General features: G+C 38.8%; 1 protein-coding gene across 3 annotated transcripts in view; it reads right to left on the bottom strand.

Annotated features, from left to right (window-relative positions):
- Positions 1-16484, bottom strand: part of GALNT1 (polypeptide N-acetylgalactosaminyltransferase 1) — an 87916-nt gene extending 71432 nt beyond the window's left edge. The window contains exons 1-2 of one of the 3 annotated variants that reach the window (XM_072411919.1): positions 16252-16484; positions 9208-9436 (exon numbers count right to left, since the gene is read on the bottom strand). In XM_072411919.1, coding sequence (XP_072268020.1) covers positions 9208-9343 — 136 coding nt within the window. In that variant the 5' untranslated portion in view covers positions 9344-9436; positions 16252-16484. Of the gene's footprint in view, positions 1-9207; positions 9437-14168; positions 14306-16251 lie in introns of those variants that run through there. The other 2 variants (XM_072411920.1, XM_072411921.1) reach the window with 2 other exon arrangements.
- Between the last annotated feature and the right edge of the window lie 9558 nt (positions 16485-26042).

Raw genomic sequence — 26042 nt, 5'->3', positions numbered from 1 at the left:
GTAGAAAGGGAGAGATTGAATAGTTCGGTTAGGGCAGGGGCCAGTTACCTGGTAATGACCTTGCTCCCTTTTTGAAGATAGAAACCACATTGGCCTTATGCCAATCCATTGGTACCATGCCAGTAATTAAAGAGTCTCTAAAAATTAGAAATGGCTTTGCAATACCTGAGCTCAGTTCTCTGAGGATAGGTGGATATAATCCATCAGGTCCTGGTGCTTTGTCAACCTTAATTTTGCCCAACTGTTTCTCAATCATACCAATTTTGACCCATTGTGAACTGTTTAAGGCAGTGAAATTGCTACTTGAGCTCTGCCATTTTCCTTTGTGTACACAAAGCTTAAAAAAAAAAAAAAGTTTAGTAAATCTGCCTTTTCTCTATCTAGTTACCAAGTCAGAGACATCCTTTAACCCCCTTGACGGTGTTCCAGAGTGTGGCTCAGGGTGAATTTTATATACCAAAAGCGGTAACCCCTAGCCCCACATCAGGTAGCTTAAAAAAATCCTACCTGCTCCCCTCGATCCAACAAAGTCCTCTAGCAAACCCCAGCCGGCTTCTGCATCACATCCCCAACTTGATCGATGTGATCCGATAAGCGTAAGTACGCTGCGGAGGCGTGGTTTGGCGGGAATTTTAAAAGAAAATTACATTGTAATCTGCTTTTAAAACATTGATTACAGTGATAAAGTTATAAAAAAAAAAGACCAAATAATGAATCCAAAATTTTATCAAATTCATTTATTTTTTTTAATAAAATTAATAAATTCATTATTTTTTATAAATATTATTTAGGTTTGTGTTTCAAACTTTTCATACCCGAGAGTTATTCCTAAAAATTACAGGCCTAAAAAATGAAACAAATTTCCAAGCAAAACTATGTACTGTTTTTGATATAAAATGTGGACTTAATCAGACTGCCAGGGAGGTTAAGGGACCTACATGTTTGGATCTGATTATTTTGGCAATATTATATATTTTAAAAAAATTGGGGGTTTGCCCTACTTTCCTTTGCAATCTGTCTTTCATTCTGAAGTTTTGCACATTTTATCTCCTTTTTACATCTTTTGTTATATTCTTTATAGTTTTCAAACGATGAAGGTGATCCTTTACTTTTATATTTCTGGAATGCCCTTTTTCTTGTTTTTGACTTTTTTTTACCATCATCTGAGCCACATTTGAGCCAGGTTTTAATTTTAACCTCTTAAACTTATTACCCATTGAAATATATTTTTCAGTGTGCTTGTATAGAACAGACTTTTGAAACATTCCCATTTCTGTTCTTTAAAGACAATAATGTCTACCGGTCCAAGTCACAGAGAGCTGCCCTTAATAACTGAAAACTTGCTCTCCTAAAATTAAATGTTTTTATCTTTCCTGTTTACAGCTTACATTAAATGAAATCATAATATGGTCACTGCTACCCAGATTCTCTTTTATATACACATTGATTATAAGCTCTGCATTGTTAAAAAGAACTAGCAGAGTATCATTTCTAGTTGGGGCTTCTATAAACGGTACCAAAAAAATTATCTTGTAATAAATTCACAAATTTCCTCCCTTTTGCTATTCTTGTGGTGCCATTACTCCAGTCAATGTCAGGGTGGTTGAAATCTCCGATGAATAAAACCTTTCCAGTTTTTGCTGCTTTTTCTATCTGTGCTAGTAGTTGATTCTTTTTTTTTCATCCTTAGCTCTAGGGGGCCTATAGCAGACTCCAATAATTAATTGGTTGTTATTCAATCCCACATTCAACTCCACCCATAATGCCTCAACCTCATTGCTTGCTCCCATAAACAATTTCTTCTTTCACATTCACCTTCAGATCACTTCTCACATACACCACTACCCTTTCCTTTGACTCTGTCTTTACAAAAGAGAGTATACCCAGGAATATTGACAGCCCAGTCATGTGAAGAACAAATCCAGGATTCAGCAACACCAAATAATAATAATTATTAATAATGCTCTTCATTCATTAAGGCTTGTAACTCCCCAATTTTGTGTGCCAGACTTCTAGCATTGGTGAACAGGCTCTTTAAACCATTTCTGCATTTACCAGCACTGTTTGCCAAATCCTTTTGTTTTTCAGTACAAATACTGAGCAATCCGTAACATAGGAAGCTCCTTAAATTTACTTATAACCCTAGCCCCAAACTATCCCCAATCCACCCTCCATTAGTCGCTGACCCCTGTCTGACCTTCCTGCCACCTTATTTAACTGCCCCACCCTCCTCTGTCTTAGTTTATATATCCCTCCACCATTCCCCTAGCACAGCAGACCCCCTTCCATTAAAGTGCAAACCATATCTGGCATATAGGTTGTACCCCAATGAAAGGTCAGCCATTCCCTATTACACCAGGACTTAAGCCATGTGTTTAGCTGTCTAAGCTCACTCTGCCATTCCTGTGTTGTGCATGGCACAGCCAATATTCCAGAGAATATTACCTTGGAACGCCTTTGCTTCAACTTGAAACCTAGCTCTTTAAACTCATTTTTAGGGATCTTCCATCTATTTTTACTATCATTGGTTCCAACATGGAACAAGACAGCTGGGTCATGCCCAGTCCCTCTCAGGATTTTTGTCCACTCGGTCCACCACATGTCGAACCCTGGCACCAGGGAGACAGCAAAATATTCAGTTGAGGGGATCCGGGCGGCACAACTATTCTATTAGTCCTCCTGATCATAGAATTCCCAATGACAACCAATTGTCTTTGCCTTTCAGCCTTGCCTTCCCCAACCCTTTTAGATGGGCTGCTCTCCCGGCTGTTAGGGATAGCAGTAACATCTAGAGTTGCCATCACTGGGCCACCTGCACATCTTCACATAACTAATTTGTTAGGGTGCTCAAATACAGGGCTGGCCTTCCTTTCCTGGGTGTCCCCACCACTCCCTCTAACTACAGTAACCCAACGCCTTACATGTTCATCCTAATTAACCTCTCCACATCTAAGACATTAACTACCTGCTCAGGGAGCAGGAGACTCTTCTCAAGGTGATCCAGTGGTTTCAGTGTTGAAATGCACCTCTCCAGCTCTCTAATGCGAAATACCAGAGGGGCAACTGGTTCACATCAGTCACAAGCGGTATTTACCTAGGAGCTGTTGCTCCATTTGTGCATACATATGGTAGATTGTGCACTGAACAAAACCTTCCACCTTGGTGTGACTCATTTTTCCCAGTTACAATGTTTGTTTTCAGGAGTTAAAAAAGTCTACTTACAGTATGTAGTTACTAGAGGGATTTAACTCCTTTTGTTTTCCAACTCCACTTGATTCCAAGCAACTTGTTTCACCAGCCAGGACTGAGCAAGCTCAAGGTGAGTCTACCCAGAACTTAAATCAACTGTAAAACCTTGACCACTCCCCCTTAGAGGTCAGCAGGGATAGAGGGGAAAAACAGCTATTTAAAACAAAAACTGACAGTCAAACAGGTGAACCTCAGGGAAGGACTTCCTATAACTTGTTTGTATTAGCTATTTTTTATTCTTAATTGTATCAGGTATACCATGTTCTTTCTGATTGTTACTGTACTCATAAAAAGGTTTAAAAAATGTTTGAGCAACAACCCCATCTACTTAGGGCTTTCATCTTCTCACATTTATGAACATCTTTGCATTATGCATTATTGCATTATTACATTATGAATGTACGGGATCTCCCATTTATTACTGATGCCAAGCAGGCAATTTATGGCTCAGAGATCTTCACCTGCACTCTTGTACCAGCAATTATGCATCTAAACTGGATTTCCAGCTGTTCTTGTACTTTTCTGTCTACAGGTTGTCAAACTACATCTCTGCCAGCCTTACTGAACTGGCTTGAAATGGGGTGTTGACCCTAGACTTTTCTTGAAGTCCTTAATTATTCTGTTGTCACCTGTAGCTCCTTAACAACAGTGCTTCTAAATTGCAGGACCATAAGTGGCATCACCTTCCATCGCAACTTGTGCCACCCTATTGCCCTAGCACTACCTGCTACACTGGGCAGTATTTCACTACATTGACTGAATTTCAATAAAGACTTTCAATAAAGGTAAGCAACATCTAATTCAAATATTTTCTATTGGAACAAGTGTTTAGTAGCTTCCCACACTTTTAGCTGGGCACACCAACCGGCACTTTTCAGTAACCACCTGGCTGTTATTGGGTCATTACTGAAGAATTGGGTCGCAATCCAGGGGCTGCCACCCACCTACAATTTTTCCCACCCAGCTTTCTGGGTTGAAAACTGCCACATCATTACATAACATTATACCTTGTGTCAAAAGTAAACTCTAGGCTTTCTGTAATAAATTTCTGGGACCGAGATACAACTATAATAAAAGAAAAGATTTTAGGAGTCCTACCAGTTAATGCTCTGCAAAAAGCAGATTTATTCCAGAGAAAGGACTGCATTGCTAGGATGTAACTTCTATTCCAGGTATGTCATCTCCACTACCACAGAAACCACTGGATTTTAAGGCAGCAACATATATTCTTAAACGGTGGCTCAGAGGTTGGTACTCAGGCTTTTGCAGCGCAAAGTCCCAGGTTTGAATCTCATGCAGGACATAATCTGCATGGAGTTTGCAGGTTCTCCCCATAATTGCGTGGGTTTCCTCCCACATTTCAAAAAAACATGCAGTTAGAGTACCTGGCTTCCCCCACCCAAAAAAATTGTCCTTAGACTGAATTAAAAAAATATTACTATGCAGTGCTCAACCCAGAATTTTTTTTAAGCCGGGTGGGAAGAAATTTTAGGTGGGTGGCAGCCCCTGTATTGTGAACAAACTCTTTGGTAACCACCCAAAAAGAGCCGGGTGGTGCGCCCAGCTAAAAGTGCCTGGGGAGAACCCTGCTATGGTAGGGACAGTAGATTGGGAACCCCTTTGAGGGACAGCTAGTGCCATAACTATAGAAACTTATGTAAAGTGCTGCATAATATATTGGAGTTATATACATACTGTGTATTAATTTTACCTGGGGTTTAGTTACCATTACTAAACTATTAATAAACTAAATTTTTTTTTATGCTAAAGCAAGGGTGCCCAACCTACGGCTCACATCCAAATCCGTGAGCTGTCAGTTCTGGCCCTCTCCTCTGCCCCTATGCTCATTGACTTGCGCGGGATGAAGCGCTCGCATCTCCATGTTTTCTCTATTGAGATTGTGCTGCCAGGAGAGGGAGCTGCTCCCCGCTCACCTTTGTAATGCGAAAAAATCCCAGCAGCAGCATGAAAGCAGTGTCTGTGTCCATGCTGCTGTCATTATCCCCATGTATAAGCCTTCATATCTCCTATTCTAATTGTCATAGGAATGTGAAATTTTCAGGATGCACAGGGGACACCAAGCGCTGATACTAAACCAAATTTAGGCTCTCTACACATAACAAGTTGCTAGATAAGGGGTCACAAGCATAAAATCCTAACAATAATCAGGGTCCCTAAATTGAGGTAAAGATGTTTTACCGATCATATCATGCTACCTTGTCACACATATCTGGCCACTTACCTTCTGTGAACCCTAATTTTTCAGGAATGGGGAGATGTAGGGACCTGAAGATGTAGCAGTAGGAACTCCTTGGCTATCTGACATATGAATTGCATTTCTCTGGAAGTATCCATTGCAGAAGTTCTTGATTTGTCATTTCTTTTATTTGGTGCAAGTATGTTACGGTAACTAGAAACATTTTAATTTAATTTTAAATTAAAACAATTCTGACAGTCTGAATGTATATATATATATATATACACACATACATATATATATATATACACATACACTCATATACACAATACAGCCTGTATCGATCGAACGTTCATCGCGCATGCTCAGAACATGCACGATCACTGAACGACCGTACACACGATAGATGGTCAACGATCGTCGTCCAATCCGATCCGCCGGTCCGGTCTTTCATTTCCAACAACTATCCTCGTTCGTCGGCGTCGTTGGTTACTTTTTTTACGAACGATTTTTGGCCAATCGGTCGTTCATTTCCAACGATAAAAATTGGACGTGTGTAAGCAGCTTTAGTAATAACCGTTTTTAAATTTGACAGGATGGTACCATTTGAATTAAAATGTATTCAATAAAAAATACTGTGTGCTTACCATACAGTTTCATTATCTCTAAGACAAAATGTATTTGTCAAAAAAATACCGTTTACAGACCACTTCAGGAATAAACACATGGCATTGTCTACTATTGCGTGAGGTCCTATTTTGTATCATATATAAAAGCTTTACGTGCTTTAAAGGTAATGGTGCAGTTTTGATCTCGGTCTGTAACTAATGTAATTTTCTTTTCTCCTACATGCGGCAAGCAACATTCTTGCTACTTTTGACAAAAATTCATGTCAAAGATGAAGGGAACTTTATAAAAAAAAATATTCAATGCATGTAAATATGTACAAAATGCACATCAATCACCCATTTACAGGCTATTCTAGAAGGAATAAATCGTTTTAAATTTGTCAATTCCCACCTGCTTTTCCCCCATCATATGCATCTGTGGTTACCATAGAAACTTATTTTGGATTATTGCTTTTGAATACTGGCAGTAAATTTCAATACCCCAGGGAGTGGTTTTGAGATGCTGATATCCTCAGAGGGAAAATAAAAAAAAGAAACCTGTACATTATATGTTTACGAAGGTTAAAAATCACTAAAAAAAGCAAAAGGGCTTTTAAAATAGTGATCTTTACAGCTACTGTAATGCATTAGCTATTAGCATGCTAATAAGAGTAATTTGCTAAATATTTGAATAATACTTATCTTTGGATGCACATCAGTTTTAGGTGCAAGGTTACATATGGATTATTGATCTAGCCGATGCTTACATTTATTTCTATGGGTAAAGTGCAGAAAATGTCTGGTGCTGAACAGCTAGGTCAGTGAAATATTAGGGTGACTTCATACCAATTGAAAATTTTGAGGGACAGACAAATCAATTCCTGATAAAACATTTCAATCTATAGATTTAGTGGCTACACACCACAAGGACACGCATGAAACTGCACAGGTTTAAAAATCAACAAGCACTGCAAAAGTCCAGATATACTGAAATGTGTTTGGCCAGACGCAATAAATTTAAACCCCTTTGAGGAGTCAGGAGAGCAGTATTAGCTGCATGCCTCTGATAAGTGGAAGAAGTCTATTGATGGGCTTTATATAGGGCTAGTGAGAACTAGAAAGGTGCAAGCTGCTTTTGTCAATGATTTTTATAAACCTTAATTACCTAATAGGATCCCTTTAAATCATAGTTATCTAGTATTTCACTTTATATTACACAGTCTATACTACAGCCATGACATTACCGGTCCCTTGGAGGCGGTCATAATCTACTAACAAATGTCATTAAAACAGGCCAGTTTTTGGAAAGGCCATTTAACCTCACATGTATGTTTCCAGGACATAAACCAGTGAGAGGAAGGAGAATATACAAACTCCATGCAACTAGTTCCTGGGCAAGATTCGACCCTAGGACCCTAAAATTCCTAATAAATAGATCCGTTGTAGTTTCACTTTCTTTAACAGAGTGACAATGCAGATAATTTTCTGGAGAGATTGTGCAATACCGTTGTCACACTGTAAAGTAGTTTAACACCGGTCTTTATGTGAAGTATATAATCTGTCTGCAGCAGCTTTCTTTATCCATAAAAATACCGGTGGTCTTGGAAGTAGAAAAGTATGTCTATTCAAAATGCCTGCTGATAATCAAATTTTTCAATGCTTCCTAGCCAACCAAAAAAGGTCATGCTTCAGCCCAGAGACCTCTCTTTTATTATCTATCTAATCTTCTAAACATTCTTCTGTACTTTATGGCTTGTAGGTAGGGTATGTAGGACTTTGATAACATCTTCAGATTCAGATTCTTGAGAAAACTTTTTTACAGTAAGTATGTTACATTTTCTTAGTTGGGCTTTGCAATGAAGGATCCTAACTCTGCAAGGGTGAAGTAGGATGCCTTGGCAGAAGAAGGTGGTGAAAGTGACATACATATGGTATCTAGATAAAATCAAAATCGAGATTTCCGTTACTTATAAAAGCAGTTGTTCTTCCCTCTATTTACCTAAATGTTCTCATTATTGGAAGTTGCTAAACAGTGACTTTTGAATAAACAGTGATGATTTTGAATAAAAGTTGACAAGTCTGGAAAAATTAGCATTCTTAGGTAGTGCCCACATATCACGCAGACCCAACATGCAAGAAACTAAAACAGGTAAACTAAAAGTTAAGAGGCAGCCCAGGTATACATCAAGGCTAAAAGGAAAGTGCTAAATTATGCTACATGTCTACAAGCTAAGAAATTACTTGGGCACTATGACTTGCTGTAGTTTGCAGTGCATGCTGTGGGAAGCTTACAGTGTGCAGTAAAATTAGAGTAAGCCTTAAAGGAGAGAAGCCTGTACAAGACTCAAGGCAATAATTCTTCTTTAATTGATCTGCAACTGCTTCAATAAATGTCTCCTATCATACAAATACAAATTAATTTAGTTTTAGGAAGAAGGGGGGGGGGGGTTTATAAAGCAACCCCAGCCAGAGTACAAAAGCCTGTGACTTGCTCAGTGCATAAAAGCAGTGGTATCACTGCAGAAACCCCACATGTCCACAGCAACGAGGTATCCAAGCCAATACAAAATATCATCATCTTATAGCCTGTTATGTTGCTGAATCAGAAGAACTAAAATAAGTATACAGCACACAAAGTTAGAACTTCTAACATATATACCAAATAAGAAGCTCAAAATGTACTGAAGTCCCTACATCATATATCAGCAGGGCAATTAGCATTTAAACAAGGAAGTCAGCAACGACAGCCTTGTATTCTCTGCACAGAATACAGTTAAAACGATTTTTTAATTCATTATCCAAATAAACTCTGCAATCCTTTAGGGCACAAAGATTCAACCAATCTTTAGTACTGAATTGCAGATTTAAAGCAAAGCTTGAAAGTGCCTTCTAGCCTTCTAGGACTTGTTTTCGGAGACAAAAATGAACTGTGATGGAATCAGACAGCTATTAAAAATAAAATCATAAAAAATCTTAGTCAATCATTACAAGTAACATATTACTTGTAACAGGGCTCCACCTTTAAAATACAGTTCTTGCTAAGCATTCAAGAACCACAACCTGATATTTAAAAAATTCTGGAGGAACATATGACATTGTTATAAAATTAAACAAAAAAAAAAGTAACAGTGTGGTGAACCAAAAAACACTCACCATCTCCTGCAGGCAAGCCCCGCTCCTTATCCTCACATTTGTTGCATTCACTGAAGTAGAGCAGCAAAAATATATCCAAAAAGACCCAAACCAGCGAGGTGGCCAATACCACCTTAAAATAGGCAAATTTTTTCATAGCAAAAAAAATTGCAATTATTCTACCAAAAAATGAGGTTGCAAAACAAGAAAACCAGAATCCAAGATTTTTGTCTCATAAGTCTTTCACAAACTGCAAAAGAAGAAATAAGAAAACATCAGAAAAGAGGCAAAAAGGCAACCTTTCACATAAAATAAATAAATAAAAAAAAGAATCTGTCACATGTGAAGAATACAGCGCTGTGCAGAAGAATGAAAGAAAAAAAAAATCAGCAGTTAAAATTCAACAGTTTACAACTTGTATTTAAAATACCAGCTCTGGTCAAACTACATACACATTAGAAAGCTATGTTTACTGTTTAGCTACCAAAAAAAGTGTTTGTTTAGTCATTCTAATCTTTCACACATTTGCTACTGTTCACCATCACACACACACACACACGTTAATTGAAGGGACATGTTAATTGAAAAGCTCACAATACAGATGTGAAATACAAGAAAGGGGATTTTTGTCTTTCTTGGTATATGCATATTAACAGCACTAGGCTCCTAGGTAAAAAAAAAATCTCATCCAGAAGCTTATCTGAGTTTGTACAGATCGATTTTTCTCCCCAATTCCAAAAACATGCATTTAGGTTAATTGGCGGTGACTGTCCATGACATATGACTATGGTAAAGACAGACTATGGACTTTGTTGTGTAATATATATGTAATGTATATGTAAATATGCTTTCTCTTAATACAAGTTATCATTTATACCAAGTTTGTTTTTTAAAAAACACCATTAGAAAAACGTGTTTTTTTAAACTCAGTAGATGTGCTGTGTCCTTGTGTAAACTGTATCATAGACTTTAGCTGTCAGGGAAACGAGTTTGTTACACACTCTACATGAGGACATAGCACCATCTATTGTGGCCAACCACCATGCACAAAGCCATTTATGAGCAAGAAACCTATCCTAACACAAAGTACTTTAACCTGCACGGTGAAAAATACAAAATGAGCCCATGTGATTATCATTCCATTGGTGTAAAATTTTTTTCTATTGAATATTGTTTTGAAAGTATAAACAGTAATACATTGAAAGTATTATTTCTAGATGATCCTTGTCTTCCTGGAACATATATTTTGTTATATGAACAAGGATCTGAAACCCAGATAAAAAAAAAAAAAAAAAAAAAAAAAAAAAAAAGTAGGTTTTGATCACACAGATTTTTTATTTTTGCTGACCACCAAATACTGCAGTCTTCTGAAAGCCTTCAACAGTGATGCTACGCAGTTGGTGAACATATTACTAAAAGATATATGAAAGTACCTATTGGTGAACTCATTCTAAAGAATGTCAATTACTTGTATATAAAGCTGATCTTCTGGTCTGTGGTTTCACTGACAAACCTGAAACAAACACACAGATAACCATGTTTCACGTTGTGTTTAATCCAACTGAACACCTAAACTGCATACTCATTCTGTGTCATTGATTCAGAAATTATTTAGGACCCAGGTCAGAAATTGCTGCTTATATGGTCCCTTTGTGAAAGGCCAGCTTTACATTTTTAAAACAATCACCAGAAATCAACATCAACATCACCTCTGCCATACACAGACAGACCCTGGTCATAAAGAAGTTAGTGGTAAGCAAGGCAGGGCCAAGCATGTAATGAACAGGATAGTTGCTAATAAAAAAATATTGTTATTAAAACAATATAATGAAAAAAGAAAATAAACAAATTACTTTCAGAAAGCTGAACTGTATCAAAGCTAAATTATCACTGGTTAGAACTCTTATTCATGGGCATCTGAGGAAGTGCCCCATAACCATTACACCAGAGGAGATTACAAAATTGGAATGCAGTTCATTTTTAATTAAAGATACAGAGTTTAGGCTGGATTAGTGAGCGTTTCTGCATGCAGCCTGCCCAAAGAAAAGCCCACAAAACACTGACTAGAGGGCTAAAAAAAAAGTAAAAACAAAGTTAAATACAGAGGGCCATAGACAGCACAGATCAGTGGAGGGCTTGAATATACTGCTGTGGCTTCTGGTGCATAACAGAAGGTGGCCAGGTAAATGGGACTACCATTTTAATGTCAGGATAGGACTCGCAGCAAGTGAGCAAGGTAAGATTTCCGACAGAAGTACAAAAAAAAAAAAAAAAAATTGCCCTGCTGTTAAACTCACATTATGTCTGGAGCTGCCCACCCCCCCCCCCCCTAAAAAAAAAAAATCCTACAACCACATCATCCGCTGCTCCTTTTCTAAACTGAATGGCTTCCAACAAATTGATTTTCTGATTATTCTCAGCAAATGGTTGTAAACAAGAGAGGTTGGTGGTTGGAAAATATGTGAATCCTGGGTCCTGGGTGAGAATTGTAATCTTTATAGATAAAACCTAAAAGTAATAAACAGACAGGAAAAAAATATAGCTTATCTTTTTTTCTTGATGTTTCTCTTATCTGAAAAAGTTGTCATTCTGCGATCATTTCTGCCTTGAGGTCACCCTGGAGCCCCAGCATAGCCACCCATTTGTACAAACTTTTGGCAAGGACTACATACTAACATGGCAATGCCTAATGCTCCAAAGAATGGACATTGGTGAAGCTCTGTACCACTTCCCTGCTCCACCTCTATAATGGCTTTGAATACCAGTGGAACCCCAGACCAGAGCCAATGCCCGCTACAGCAATAATGCCCCTGCCATGTGACCTCTTAGTGACACAAACAATTCCTGCTCCCAAGAGGTTCAGGTTAAGTGAAGCAAACACAAAGTTTTCAAAGTGAGAATATGGTGACAAAATGGTGAAAATACACATAAACATTATCTTTATTTTCCTTATGCCTATATTATATTAATGCTCAAAAAAATGGCTTATTTCCGATTGCAATCAGGAACCATTAGCAATTGTTTCTGCCCAGGGGATTACCATGACAGTGAGGATATGATAAAACAATATTTTAAAAATGAACCTTCCATGGCTTTGGTACACAGAAGGAGCTCATCCTTTTGTTATTGTAAATACTCTTTGTATCAGCATGCTTCTTAACAGCATGATTTGGTTGCCTCCCTGTACGGATTCTTGCTCTGACAGTCCAGGACTACAACAGCGTGATACTGGCCAGATACAGAAACTTACACTGCTTGAATTAAAATAATTTTAATGATTTATTCATTTACTGATGTATTAAAAATTACAGGGATCCCTTAATTTGATGTATATCTGCCTGGAATTTAATGAATAAATGTATTGTACTATTGTACTTTTCTTTTTTGAAATGTACAAGAAAATGTAAAGCAGGGTAATGTAAATGTAGGACAGGGTCTTTATATTGAAAAGTAAAAGCAAAAACCTAGTATTTGCAGCCTATCAGTGTGTGCCACTACAGTCTAATGACTCTAGCACAGTCAGGCACACAGATACCAAACAGACACTAGGGACAGTTTTGGGAGGAAGTCAATTATGTCAGTGTGTTTTGTATCCACATGATATACATGCATTTCAGTGGACACTGAGGTTTTAATTGCTGTTGCAAGTGTCCTAATGGCATGAACACATTCACAATAAGATTAATATTTGTGTTTTCATTATATTCTACAAAGAGCCCTGTCCAAACATACATGACCTTTTATAACTATGTTATGTATATTCCTGAAATCAGGAATAAAGCTGTACACTATATTCAATACATTGCCCTACAAGCAAATACCCTGGCTTTTCTTCCCTCTTTCCGTTTTCACATTGATTTGTATCAGGGTATGTGGCCCACCTGGACCAATTGAATTTGATTAGCAATTTCTTCCCTTAGCAAACCAAAATTTGCCATAAGCAGGGCACGATTGTTGTGCAATACAAACTTTTTTTATATCATTCTTCAACTCCAATGTTTCCAGAAAACAATCACACTGCAGTCCTATGAAGATTAAAAAAGGTTATGCTAGGTGAATTACTTTGGCCTTTCTCCTTTTCCTACTTTCATGTTCTGGCCATAACCTAGCATAACATTTTTCAATTTGTGTTTATAGAACTAAATGTATTGCTTTGCACTGCATACAGTACTGCCATCCTGACAGTAATAGTGACTTACCTAAACATGAATTAGCTAGCACATGGCTGTTTAAGTGCACACATTTTTAGCATTTCCCTTAAATACTACAGCGGGGTAGGGTTTAAGAGAGTCAGAAAAAAATTCTGTTTATATATATCCTGGGCTGTATATGACCCTCGAAGACTTGGAGGATCAGACACTCGTCTGATTGCTCAAACAATATCATCCATTTGTGATTAGTGGATGCGCAGGCTGGCAGTACCAATCACAAAATTTCTTGCACGCACCAATAACAGAATTTCTTACATTTACCAATGGAAAGTGAGTCATGTGATCAATCAAATTCTTCTTATTGGAATTCTGATCACTTTCTATCCAAGGATAGAACATTGTACATGTGTACAGTTTTCTGCGACTTCTGACTGATTGGCTCAGTCGTGTGCACCATTGCATTAAGCCTACCCTTGATGCTTCCCAGAGCTGTCCTGGAACACATGAAGGCCACACGAAAAACAAACAATGGATATGTCAGCTTAACAGGAAATGTATACTTTACAGTTGCTAGAGAACTTGTAGACTGCCAGAAAAAACATTTATTATTACTGGCATCACTAGATGGTGACAGTATTACTGTATATACTCTTTACTGCCAACAAACAAAAGGAATTGTTTGCCGACACCTAACTGCAGCAGACAGCCACACTCAATTCAACTCCTCCTGACATTCAGAAGTCAGTCCTTATCTATTACATATGTTAGTTACATGTATTTACCAAAGAAGATCTAATAACCGTGGTTAGAAATTACTACAGTTAAACCCACCTCTTCCTGCTCCACATCTCTAAACCTCTGTACAAGAAGAATCTGTGATTCGGTGCAGCTACATGAGCTGTATATCATTTCAGCATGACATTGGGGGCAGGGACACAAATGATCTTCAGGTTTCCTGTCTAAAGTGTGATGGCCCTGGCAATTGAAATCACATTTCACAGCTTCCTTAAGCTACATTCACTGATCTCCCAGCAATTTGCTGCTTGTATACAAGGATGCTGCAGGCTGTTTCAGGTATAATAATCCCTCTGCATTTCCAATGCTGTATTATGGTAAAAGAAATTCATGTAACCTATGCTTAACATGCAGAGTTTGAGTGATGTATATTTACTTACAAGGGCATTCTCATTTTCATTGAGAAGAAATATAGAAAGCAGGACAGGCTCAGTAAAAGAATTTCGGATGCATCTGCAATGCTTTCTCATTTACAACAAGTGAATTAAAAGCAGGAATGGAATGTGGTTGAATAGAGAGCTGCATTCATAACCCACTAGTGTGCCCTACTGTCACTTTCCATTGATGATACAGCAAGGCCAAGGATCAGGACAATTACCACTGAAATGTCCATGTACACAAAACCTGAAGATGAGAAGGGTACAGAAATACGTAAAATATCTCAAAATGTGACGAAGATCAAACACCAAGAAAATGTTCTAAAATGTGATCTCACATACTTTGAAAGGAAAATTAAGTTAGGAACAACACCATTCTGATGTTAAATAAACATCATATCTTCATCACAAGAACAAGGTTTTCCAAGATACGTTCTCAAAGCTTTTTTACTAGCTGCGATAAAACACTATTCATAGATGAAAGCATTGCTAACAGACAGAAGACAAAGTTCTTTAAAACATGCAGGGCAACAAAGAGGAAACAGTTTTATATTGCGAAACACAGACTCCATTTCACAAATTCTTAGGGTGTATGTTAAACTAAGCTTTACTAATTCAATCTGTAACACTAAAAAGTAGCATTTCACATAATCTAGAGGCCTGGGCAGCTACACCCCGTGTACTGTAAAATGTATAGAAAGTCAGGTCTGGTGCTGCATCATCCAGCTACAAGCAGGAATAAGGGATCAGTTTAGCCTTACATCATTAACTTTTATTACATATACCAAGATATTGTGCAGTACTACAATAAATAGGACAATAAATGGGTCTACGTATGAGGAGAGGACCCTGCCCAATAACTTACTATCTACATGACCTATACCTAAGCACAGCCCCAATCAAAGCAAATGATAGGAATCACAAAAGTTTACATAATGTAAAACCTGAACTAGTATTACAAGAATCCCCGATAAAGGGTTTACAGACAGCATAATTATTTATTTGTAATGAAATTACAATCTGAATACAGTTCATATAAACATCTGTATTGTATATTAAAAATTAAAAGGTATCTAAAATCTTTCTCATATGGCGCTACTAGACTGCATCACAACACTAATGGAAATGGATTTGTATTCCTTGGGAAATGTATGAAATCTAAAGCTTGCCATACACTATGCAATGTTTGAGATCAGACAAAAACTATTCATAATCATGACCCATTTTGGACAGGAAACTGAAAATTGCTCAAGTAGTGGAATGGTTAACACTTTGAGTCACATTGATATGTAAATGAAATACAATTCTAACGATCATCATGATACATTGAGTGTTTGTTGTAGATCACAAGGGTCGATTTAAAGGGAGTGTAATTGCATTCACTATATTGACTGACAGTTTATGCCTGGGATAAAACAAAGCAGAAATCCTGATCTCCGCATCAGACTATACAAGGAAGTCATTAGTTGTACATGTAACCAGGGATCGTTGTGTGTACACATACACAGGGACACAAAGCCCCATAAAACACGGCTCTCCAGCTGGGGGTCACACATGGATAAGGGTAGGCTGGTACTTGTAGTTCCTAGATCTCAGCAGCTCTATACTGCCTGACCCTCTGATAGGAGAAGGCTGTGCCGGTGTCCGGGGAGGAATAATGCCATAGAGCTGTGTGCCCGGGAGGAGCAGCCTATTCACCACACACAGTGACAACACTTTCAGGACTCCTCGCCCCGGCTCACCTGTCACTATGTCTCCTCCGCTCCGCCATGCTCCGTCCTCCTCCCGGTCACTGCACACACATAACAAGAGCTCTTTTCATATCCATAAGCGCAGCGAAACACACATGCGCCACCGGTCCCCCGTCTTACTAATCTGTCTGTATCGGCTATTTCCCGTCCCTCAGTACGGAGCGCCCCACAGGACACACTACCTCCGCCCGTCCAAGCAACGCATCGCACAATTGTAAATGATAAAGTGAAGCGGTTTAAAGGAGGAGATGACATCATAGCCATGTGACTCGGGCTCAGCGGTAACATCATCGGGTCATGTGACCGCCTTCTGCTGCAATGCCTGGAAAGAGCGAGCGGGAGCATTCAAAATGGCCAGGGTGCTTGGAACTTTGGGTGCTAATGTAGGTTGTCATGGCAGTATAGATTGTGTGAGCGGGGCCAACTTTATTCACGGGTGCTTTCCCGCATTCTTTAGTTGTTCTCTCTCTGCCCTCTCGATTTTTTATGTGCCATCTGTAACCTATTAGACATTTCCTGTAGGCCTTTGTTTTCCAATCCCTATTTTGTGCTGCCTGAGAAAAGCTGCAATATAACAAGGCACGTATGTTATTGTGGTAATGGATACTTACCTGTGTGACTTTCTTCATTATTCCCATTCCTGTCACATTCATTCATTTCTAGGTCTCCTCCATTCCCTCATATTGTCTCTCTTCCCTTTATTATTTGCTACTTCCCCCATGTCTTGTCTCTCTTCTGTCTCTCACTTTTCCCCCTGTCATCCTTTATTTCTTTCTCCCGTGTGCTCCCACATTTTTTCTTTCACTCTCTCTCTTACCTCACCCCCTGTTGCTCAATTCTTAAAGCGTACCTACACTCACCATTTGTACTTTACATAGAAGGAAAGACAACCCTTCTATGTAAGGTAAAAATGTTCTGTTAAAATGTGCAACGCCCTTTTTTTTCCCCTTCACAATTGGGCCTGATTTAATAAAGCTCCTCAAGACTGGAAAAGACAGACTATCATGGGAAAACCTGAGTTATCCTGCAAACCTGGAACATATTTCCTAAAATCATGTGCTATTAGTTGGCAAATGTTTCAGTCCTGGACCAGAACCATTCCAGGTTTGCTGGATGACCCAAGATAGTCTATTTTTTTCAGTCTTGGAGAGCTTTAATAAATCAGACCCATAATGTATGAATAGCTTAAAAGTAGTGCAACAAGAGGCCAGAACATGAAAGTAGTTAAAGGAGAAAGGCCAAAGTAATAGTGAAAAGGCTTCTTGACAATGCGATGGAGCAGTGGTTACCAACCTTTTGGAGCTCGCAGACCACTAAATGCACGGACTTCGGACCGCACATGCACGGGGAGCCAGGTGTCTCTCCAAGGGGAAGAAACTTCCCCGGAGTGATTTCATAATGCCAGAACCAGCCCAATCTCCCATTGCAGGCTCACACCTGTGTGAGTTGTGTCTCTGGACGCCCTGAGCCTGCGATGCATACCGGAGATGTGGTTTGCGGCTCTGGCCTATGCGCCCCCCTTTCTCCTGACCCCGCTGGGGGTGCACCGACCAGAGCCATGGTGCACCTGTCAGTGGGCGGGGGGTTTGGGACCCCTGCAATAGAGGGTGCTTGAGAAGGAGGAAAAACAAAGAGACAATGGAAATATAATAAAGCAGGTATTGTAGTTGTGGATGGTGTCACCTAATAGTTCACAAAAAGTGAAGGGGTGATATGAATTATTACTAAATAGATAAAAACTGAACCAATTAACCTTAAAAGTCACATATTCAGTTGGTTTGAGTCTGTGTGCAATATGTGATATGTCACCTGATGTTTGTATGGATACAGTAAGTACAAATATTCTGCAAAGCCTCTGACTGCCACACCACTAAGCAAGCAAAGTGAAAACCAAAGAGTACACCAAACAGGTCAGAAACAAAGTTGAGAAGTATACATTAGGGTTGGGTTATGAAAACTTTTGAATATGTCATGGAGCACCACTATGTTTAATATAACAAAATATAGAGATTATGGTACTGCTGCAAACCTGGAAAGAGAAAGCCACCCTCTAAAACTCACACACCAGGCAAAGAGAACATAATTTAGTAATGCAACAAAGACACCAGGGATATAGGCCTGAAAAGATCCACAGCATAGATGAAAAAATCTCTACATCACTGAACAGAGTGGGAGTTTATGGAAAAGTTGACAGAACAAAAAAAGCCACTGTGGCAGACTCCCAAGTACATGGAAGAGGGTTCTTCGGTCAGATGAGACTAAAAATAAACTGTTTGGACATTATGGGAAATGGCAATGGGGCAAAATCCTAACAATGCTCATCACCCCAAAAATGAAAATATAATTTACAATTATTATTATTATATAATTTAAAATACAGCATCACACTTTTGGGAAGAAGTGTTTCATTGGCTGGAACAAGAAACCTTGTCAGAATAGGGTGAAAGATGAATAGCACTATAGCAGTTCCTGTGGAAAACCTGGTCCAATCTGTCAGAGACAGAAACAATTTATTTTATTTTAATTAAATTTAATTTAAGTTTACTGAAACCTTGGTCTTGATCATTAGGAATATTTGAGAAATAATGATTTCACAATAAATACAGCTAGAGATAGATGTCAGTGTTGTGATTGATTCCAAAGACTTTTTAGATACCTTCATATCCTATTCAAAACAAGGTACAAAAAAAAACTTAAAACACTGCTTTATTATTAACAGTATTAAAAGTACAAGTCATGCAAGTTGGTCAAAACTCCCATGAAATATAAAAAAGTGAGTGATATAAGACATCCAGTACACTGCATTTTGCATCAGACCAAGATGTCCCCAAAAAGGTTGCTGCAAAAATATTACAGTGAGGGAAAGAGTATTTTATCCCCTGCTGATTTTGTACTTGCCCTCTCAGTGCTCAAAAGTCAGAGCTTGATGTGCATTGTAATGAGTGAAATAAGTATTTGATCCCCTATCAACTAGCAATATCTCAGGCCCAGGTGTCTTCACTGTGTGCAGATAACGGTAACTAAAGGAAGTGCTCCTAATCCATGCTTGTTACAGTACTCGTATAAAAGACACCTGTCCCCAGAAGCCACTCCTTTGAATCAATCAGATTCCAAACTAGCCACCAAGGCCAAGATCAAAGAGCTGTCTAAGGATGTCAGGGACAAGAATGTAGACCTACACAAGGCTGGACTGCGATACAAGTCTATCGCCAAACAGCTTGGTGAGAAGGTGACAGTTGGGGCGATAATTCGCAAATGGAAGAAACACAAAATACCTGTCAGTCTCCCTTGGTCTGGGGCTCCATGCAAGCTCTCCCCTCTTGAGGTTGCAATGATCATGAGAATGGTGATGAAGCAGCCCAGAGCTACACAGGGGGGGACTTGTCAATGATCTCAGGGCAGCTGGGACCATAGTCACCAAGAAAATAATTGGTGACACACTGCATCCTGAAGGCCTTAAATCTTGCAGAGCCCGCAGGGCCCCCTGCTCAAGACAGCACATGTACAGGCCAGTCTGCAGTTTGCCAATTAACATCTGAATGATCCAGAGGATAGCTCGGTGAAAGTGTTATGGTCAGAGTCCAAAATTGAGCTCTTTGGTATCAACTCAACTCGCCATGTTTGGAGGAGGAGGAATGCTGCCTATGACCCCAAGAACACCACCCCCACCGTCAAACATGGAGTTGGACACATTCTGCTTTGGGGGTGTTTTTCTGCTAGGGGGACAGGACACCTTCGCCGCATCAAAGGGACAATGGACGGGGCCATGTATCGTCAAATCTTGGGTGAGCACCTCCTTCCCTCAGCCAGGGCATTGAAAATGGGTCGTGAATGGGTGTTCCAGCATGACAATGACCCAAAACACACGCCAAGGCAACAAAGGAGTGGCTCAAAAAGGTCATGGAGTGGCCTAGTCAGTCTCCAGACTGGTTGATAGGGGATCAAATACCTATTTAACTCATTACAATGCACATCAAGCTCTGACTTGGTTTTTGAGGGTTCTTTTGTTGTTGTTCTCTCACAGCTACAATAAACCTACCATTGCAATTATAGACTGGTCATTTCTTTGTCAGAAGGCAAACATACAAAATCAGCATGGGATCAAACACTTTTTCCCCTCACTGTAAATAAAAAATGCATACATAGAAGTAAGTATTTGTTGTAATAGAGTAGTGCCCTTTTGTATATGAGAACTAAACACAAACTTAACTGACTGAAGCAGGTATCACATAAAATGAAAGTTTCCAAAAGCTGTGGGCAAAAATGAGTAAATATGCTCAACGGCTTACCCGATGTATAGAAGGTTATTCTATTTTATTTATGTAACTGCCATGGAAGAATGTGGCCAAGATACATAGTCGATTTAGGGTTAGAACATATATACCACTCCTACCCACCCCAATATATAGGTTGGCATATGATGGGAATACAATTTTCACAGCACATACTGGTCCAAGCTCATGTTTTTTTTGTTATGAGGAATGGATTAATAGATGGTTGTGTGGGTCAAAAAAACGGGTAGCAGAGATGGCAGGGAAAGGGGATGATTGTGAAGTAAACATAACATAAGTCTTAGGAATTGCATGAATTATCAGGTTTAGTGACATCTGTAAGTGTCTTGAGGACCCTTGCTTGATGCTGTAGTTCAGGGGAAGGATCTTTCCATTTATGTGAGAAACTGAGGATAGCTTCTTGCTATCCCTCCTGATCCTGACCATGGAGATCATGAACATTCAGGAGGACCAGGTAAGTGTGGGAAACATGATGGAGTGAATCAGACAGGGAAGGCAGCACCATCCGAAGTAAAAAGAAGGAATCCGGTGGCTACATATCTCCTGGGATAACTTCTACTCAAAATACAATAGTTCTGACTGCAAATGTAAAAGCTGCTTTCTCCTAATTCCTTTCTTTTAAAATGTTTTCTTTTGAGTGTGTGTATATTCTTGCAAAAGAAAATTTCCATATCAGACTAACATTTCACATATGTTAAAACATTAGGGGGTATTATTTACAAGGTTTGTGTGAATGTTGAGTTTCACATATAGTAAAGACAGGCAATGCAAGGCTTTCTACACAGCCTGCGCCTGCTTACTAAGAAAAACAAACTAAGACACTCTATACTTTTTGTAATAGAAAACTGTATAGTATGAAACATTTTTTAACTACTAATATTTGTTTTAGGAAGGAAACTATTTTGTAGGGAGAAAAGGGAGCATAGACCTAAAACCCAAATGATGAATTTGCATTGAGGAGTTCACAGTTTTAGTTTTTTTGTATATGGCCCTGATCCAGCAACAGTACTCACCAGACACCAATCCCCCAATCTAATGCTGCACTTTTGACCTATAGCAAGCCCCCGCTCAGCCTTGTGAGACTGGTTGTGTTTCCCAGCACATGGTTGCCCCCAGGAATTAGTGTTCAAGGGGCGGTGTCTGAGGCATGGCTGGCAGAGGACCAGGAGTCCACAGATCTAGCAGTACCAGGATTTCAACAGACAAGTCCAGAATACAGAGCAAGAAGTCATTCACAGGTAATCTGTCCACCGGACGAGGCACAGAAGAGCAAGACAAAAGCAGAGTCAAGAGTTGCAGGCAATACGTCAGTCCAAGCAGCATAAGCTCACAAGGTCAGCAACAGTAAATCAGACAAATTCACACACCAGAAACAAATCAGCCTAGCTTTGAACTACAACAGGCCCTTGTGATTGAGAGCAGAGAGACTATAAAGTCCCAGCAGCCAGTGGCAGCGCAGGATAGTCAGGAACTAATCTGCCTCTTAATTCCCCTAAACTGTGCACAGCCTCCGATTATGTGCTGGGGATGCCGATAAAATACAGCAGGCTGCACAGCTAAAGGCAAGCAGGGGCTGCTGCAAGTGATATTGCTGGACAATATAGGTGGTGTGGGATACTGCTGTGGTACGCAGAACAGAGTTGCCGGCCTCAAGTGTTTCCTATTCTTTGGTTTATAGAATGTACCTTCATGTTCTGAAGTGCTTTAGGAACATGGGTGTATAATACGGAGGTGGTAACATAAATGTGTTATATAGACAAACATACATTATTTACAAAATCAGTAGGAAGAGAATAATGCTTGTGAGAGTGCACAATCTATGTTAGAATGGAGATATATTAGTCAATAGGTCCAGTACAAATGGATCATTTATCTGGTTACTGCTATACACCTATTGACCCGCTGGAGTTGCTCCATAACAAGTACCAACCAATGGGAGCATTGCCAAATGATTATATGTACACCTAGCAGAACCAAATTTTGCTCAAACCAAGAAATGGCATTCCTGATCAAGGTTTAATTGATATATTGGTCATTTAGTGATTCCGAATGCTCTAATTTTTACTGGATTACCATTAGATTCAATGTCTGACCTATTGTATGTACATAAAAAAAACCAAAGCATTGTACTGGGAGGAAGTAGGATGCTCTGTATTGCTAATTCCCTGTGTTAGGCCTGCAGACTTAACCAGTGACCTAAACTTTCCGTTTGGAAATTTAGTAGTTCTCATCCTTGCAGTATAGCATCCTTTCTGTAGGACTTTACAGTTAAGCAGGCTACATTTTAACAAAATGTTTAAAATGTCTAAAATAAAGGATTGGATATTTGAAAATATATTTCTAAAATACCTCTAAATACTTGCTCAAATGCTGCTTTAAAATATAAAGGAAGTGTGAAAACAGTATACAGGTAGGTTTGTTCTTAAGTGGAATTTGTATGTAAGTTGGAACAGGTACATTTTAATAAATGCAGTTGGATAGATGTTTGTCTCAACATAATATTAGGCAGCATGGTGTCAGTTACTGTATAAAATCCTCACTGTGAGCTAATCACAAAAAAAATCAAAAAAAAAAAAAAATCATTAACTTCTGGAGCAAGCTGTGGTTTAATATGCAAAAAGAAACAACTGCAGAGTTTGTCTTGGTCATTAACCACCTGAGCGTTACACTGATTTCTAGATTTCTGTTCCAAAAGCGTCACACGGAACCGACGCTGGATTAGCACAGCGGGACCAGGTAAGTGGGGATTTTAGTGTAGGCGAAAAAATACGGGCTTAACCAAAACAGCAAAAATATTTAGTGCGAGAAATTACGGGCTTAGCGGTTAGGGGGTTAAAGAGTTACAAGATGTTGCTCAGCTTTGTTTACCAAAGGATTTCTTCTGCAAGGGAAGCCCTGTTCGTGTCTAGGAGTGGTCCGTATGTCCAATGTCATTAATTTCAGGACTAATTTCCTCGAACTTCCGATTGGAATCCTTCTGTAATGATTATGTAATGTCGATGAGCAGCCAAACTGCATGTGCTGCTTTCTTTTTTATTTTCAAAAAATTTTTTTTTTAAATTTTACAAAAGGAAAACTACAAAAACAAGGGTTTACATTCCAACTTTAAACCAATCACATTTCAAGGCAATGTGCATAAAATGTACAAACAATGTGACAAGGCTAATGCTTATCCATATTAAAGTATAGAACAGGCACTTAGGTCCACCCATTGAAAAACCTTATTGGCTGCTGAGTCAAAAATCCATAGTGCTTCCATATTGCTCAGGTCAATCCAAGCTCTGAGTGCAAAGCGAGTTTGGTCTTGGGGTATGATGTTTTATAGCGTCAGATGTGATGGCATATAGTACTCAATCCAAGGTGACCACACTCTCATGCTCTTTCTTGTTAATGATAGGAACACTTCATTCACATTCTTATGAGGTGAGATGCTAGAAAAACAGTTATTTAACCACATATGTGAACAAACCATGCTTGTCACCTGTTCTGCTGTATTTGTATACACCATCACATACTTAGTTGTGTGTAGAATTTGTAAAATAATATTTTTGCATATTTTTTCTAAAAATATGCATTTAAACCCCCCCAATTAATTTATTGAATTGTTCAATTTTTACAGGGATCACAATGCAGATTCACACAAATCCATAGTAGGGAGAATTTAAGAAGGCTAATTTATCTCTAACCTTTTAATACAAGTCTCTTAACAGTATCAACCAAATAAGTTTATGTTTGCTACATGCCACATTTATTACATTTTCCACACTGCAGGTTTCTATATTCATGTGGTTAGTATATTCCCTCAAGAATCTTTCAGTGCTCTTTAATGACTTAATTCAACAATCAGTTCCGGAGGATGCATCACAGCCCTAAAGGACAAGCCAAACCAAAGTGTCCAACTGGGAAATGCTTATTCTCCACTATAATTAAACTCATTTGCCAAGAGGCTTCTGACTTCAAAATAGTTATCATTTGCAAGGATATCTTTTTTTCTTTAGTTTCACAAAATTTGTTTTTCATAAACTAGACAGATTTTATAATTTCCGGTGATAGGAAAAAAAATATAGCTCCAAAAAATGTGAGTGCTATAATACTTTTTATTATAAATGCATACATAATGTACCTCATGACCAATTGAAATTCTAGAGGATCTTTATTTTATTCCATTAAAAAAATTGTGAATGGTATATTCAATTTCTAAGTAACATAATTTAATATATAGTTGCAAGGACCACTGTCTGGTTTATACATGGTCAGCATTCTTTGTTGGAATGTATTATGGAGCTGTCAGGAAAGTTTACTCCACATAAAGAGATAAGTTTGTTTTTACCTTTAATCCCACTGCTTCAGATGTGTTCGAGACAGAGTACAATAATCTGGCAGCCAGAGATGAGTAGACAAAAAGACTGCCGACATCACATTTTAAATTATGGGGTGAGCAATGAAGTTTTATTTAAGCATGTTAAACAGGTCATTTCCATGTACTGGGATTGCTAACATCTATACCACAGGTAATCATTTTATAAGTTTTAGTTATTTGCTGATTCCTCCAAAATACAATATCTTTGAAATGTAAAATAGACAGAGTAGTAAATGCTCCTACATTTTGCAGGCTGGTGCACTGCAGTGACCGTTCAACTGACGGTGTAAAATCACAAGCAAGGACCTACTTTACACTGCCACCTTTGCCCAGCAGTATCTTTTCTATACTGATTTTTTAACCCCAGTTTTTGATTCTGTTATTACTGAATTGTGACTTGAAGACCTAAAGGAGAGTTACTACACTACACATATGCTGTTTATCTTAAAGTTTTTCTTTCTTTTACTCTCTTTTCCTTCTTTCTAAATACACCTAAACATTTTTGTTTTTTACCTTTTGGATGACATAGGGCAGGGGTACCCAACCAAGACCCGCAAGCCACATCTGGCCTGTGGAGCTGCCGGATCCGGCCTTCTGCTGATTACATCTCTGCTCGTTGTCTTGCAGGGGATGGGGTGCAAGCATCTCCTATTTATCTGTCTATGAGCTTGTGTTGCCAGGAGATGGTGCTGCTCCCCAGCAGGGATATTTTAACATTAGGGGGCTATTTAAAGACCTTTGTGAACCCCATTTTTTCTGTAGGAAAAGAGAAATGTGACTGCAAGTGGGGGACTCTTGTGGCTATCTCCCCCTAAAATGTCATCACTATGGCTGCATCACAAGATATGAAAAACGATACCTGTCATACCAATTTCTCTTTAACAGTAGAGAAGGGGAAATGTAGGATAGGTAGGGGACTCTTGTAGCTAACCCCCCCAGACTAAAATTTTATCACTGCTACCATACCATGGTGCCCTGTCACATATAAATGTCTGCTTATGTTCTTTGAATCCGAATTTCTCCTGAAAGGGGAGCTGTAGGTATAAAAAAATGAAAGATAACTGTATTATCATACTGTGCTACCCTGTCACACATATCTGGCCACTTACCTTCTGTAAACTCTAACTTCT

The sequence above is a fragment of the Pyxicephalus adspersus genome, chromosome 5, assembly GCF_032062135.1.
Source record: "Pyxicephalus adspersus chromosome 5, UCB_Pads_2.0, whole genome shotgun sequence".
Classification (NCBI taxonomy): domain Eukaryota; kingdom Metazoa; phylum Chordata; class Amphibia; order Anura; family Pyxicephalidae; genus Pyxicephalus; species Pyxicephalus adspersus.
This window is presented reverse-complemented; position numbering and strand designations above follow the sequence as displayed.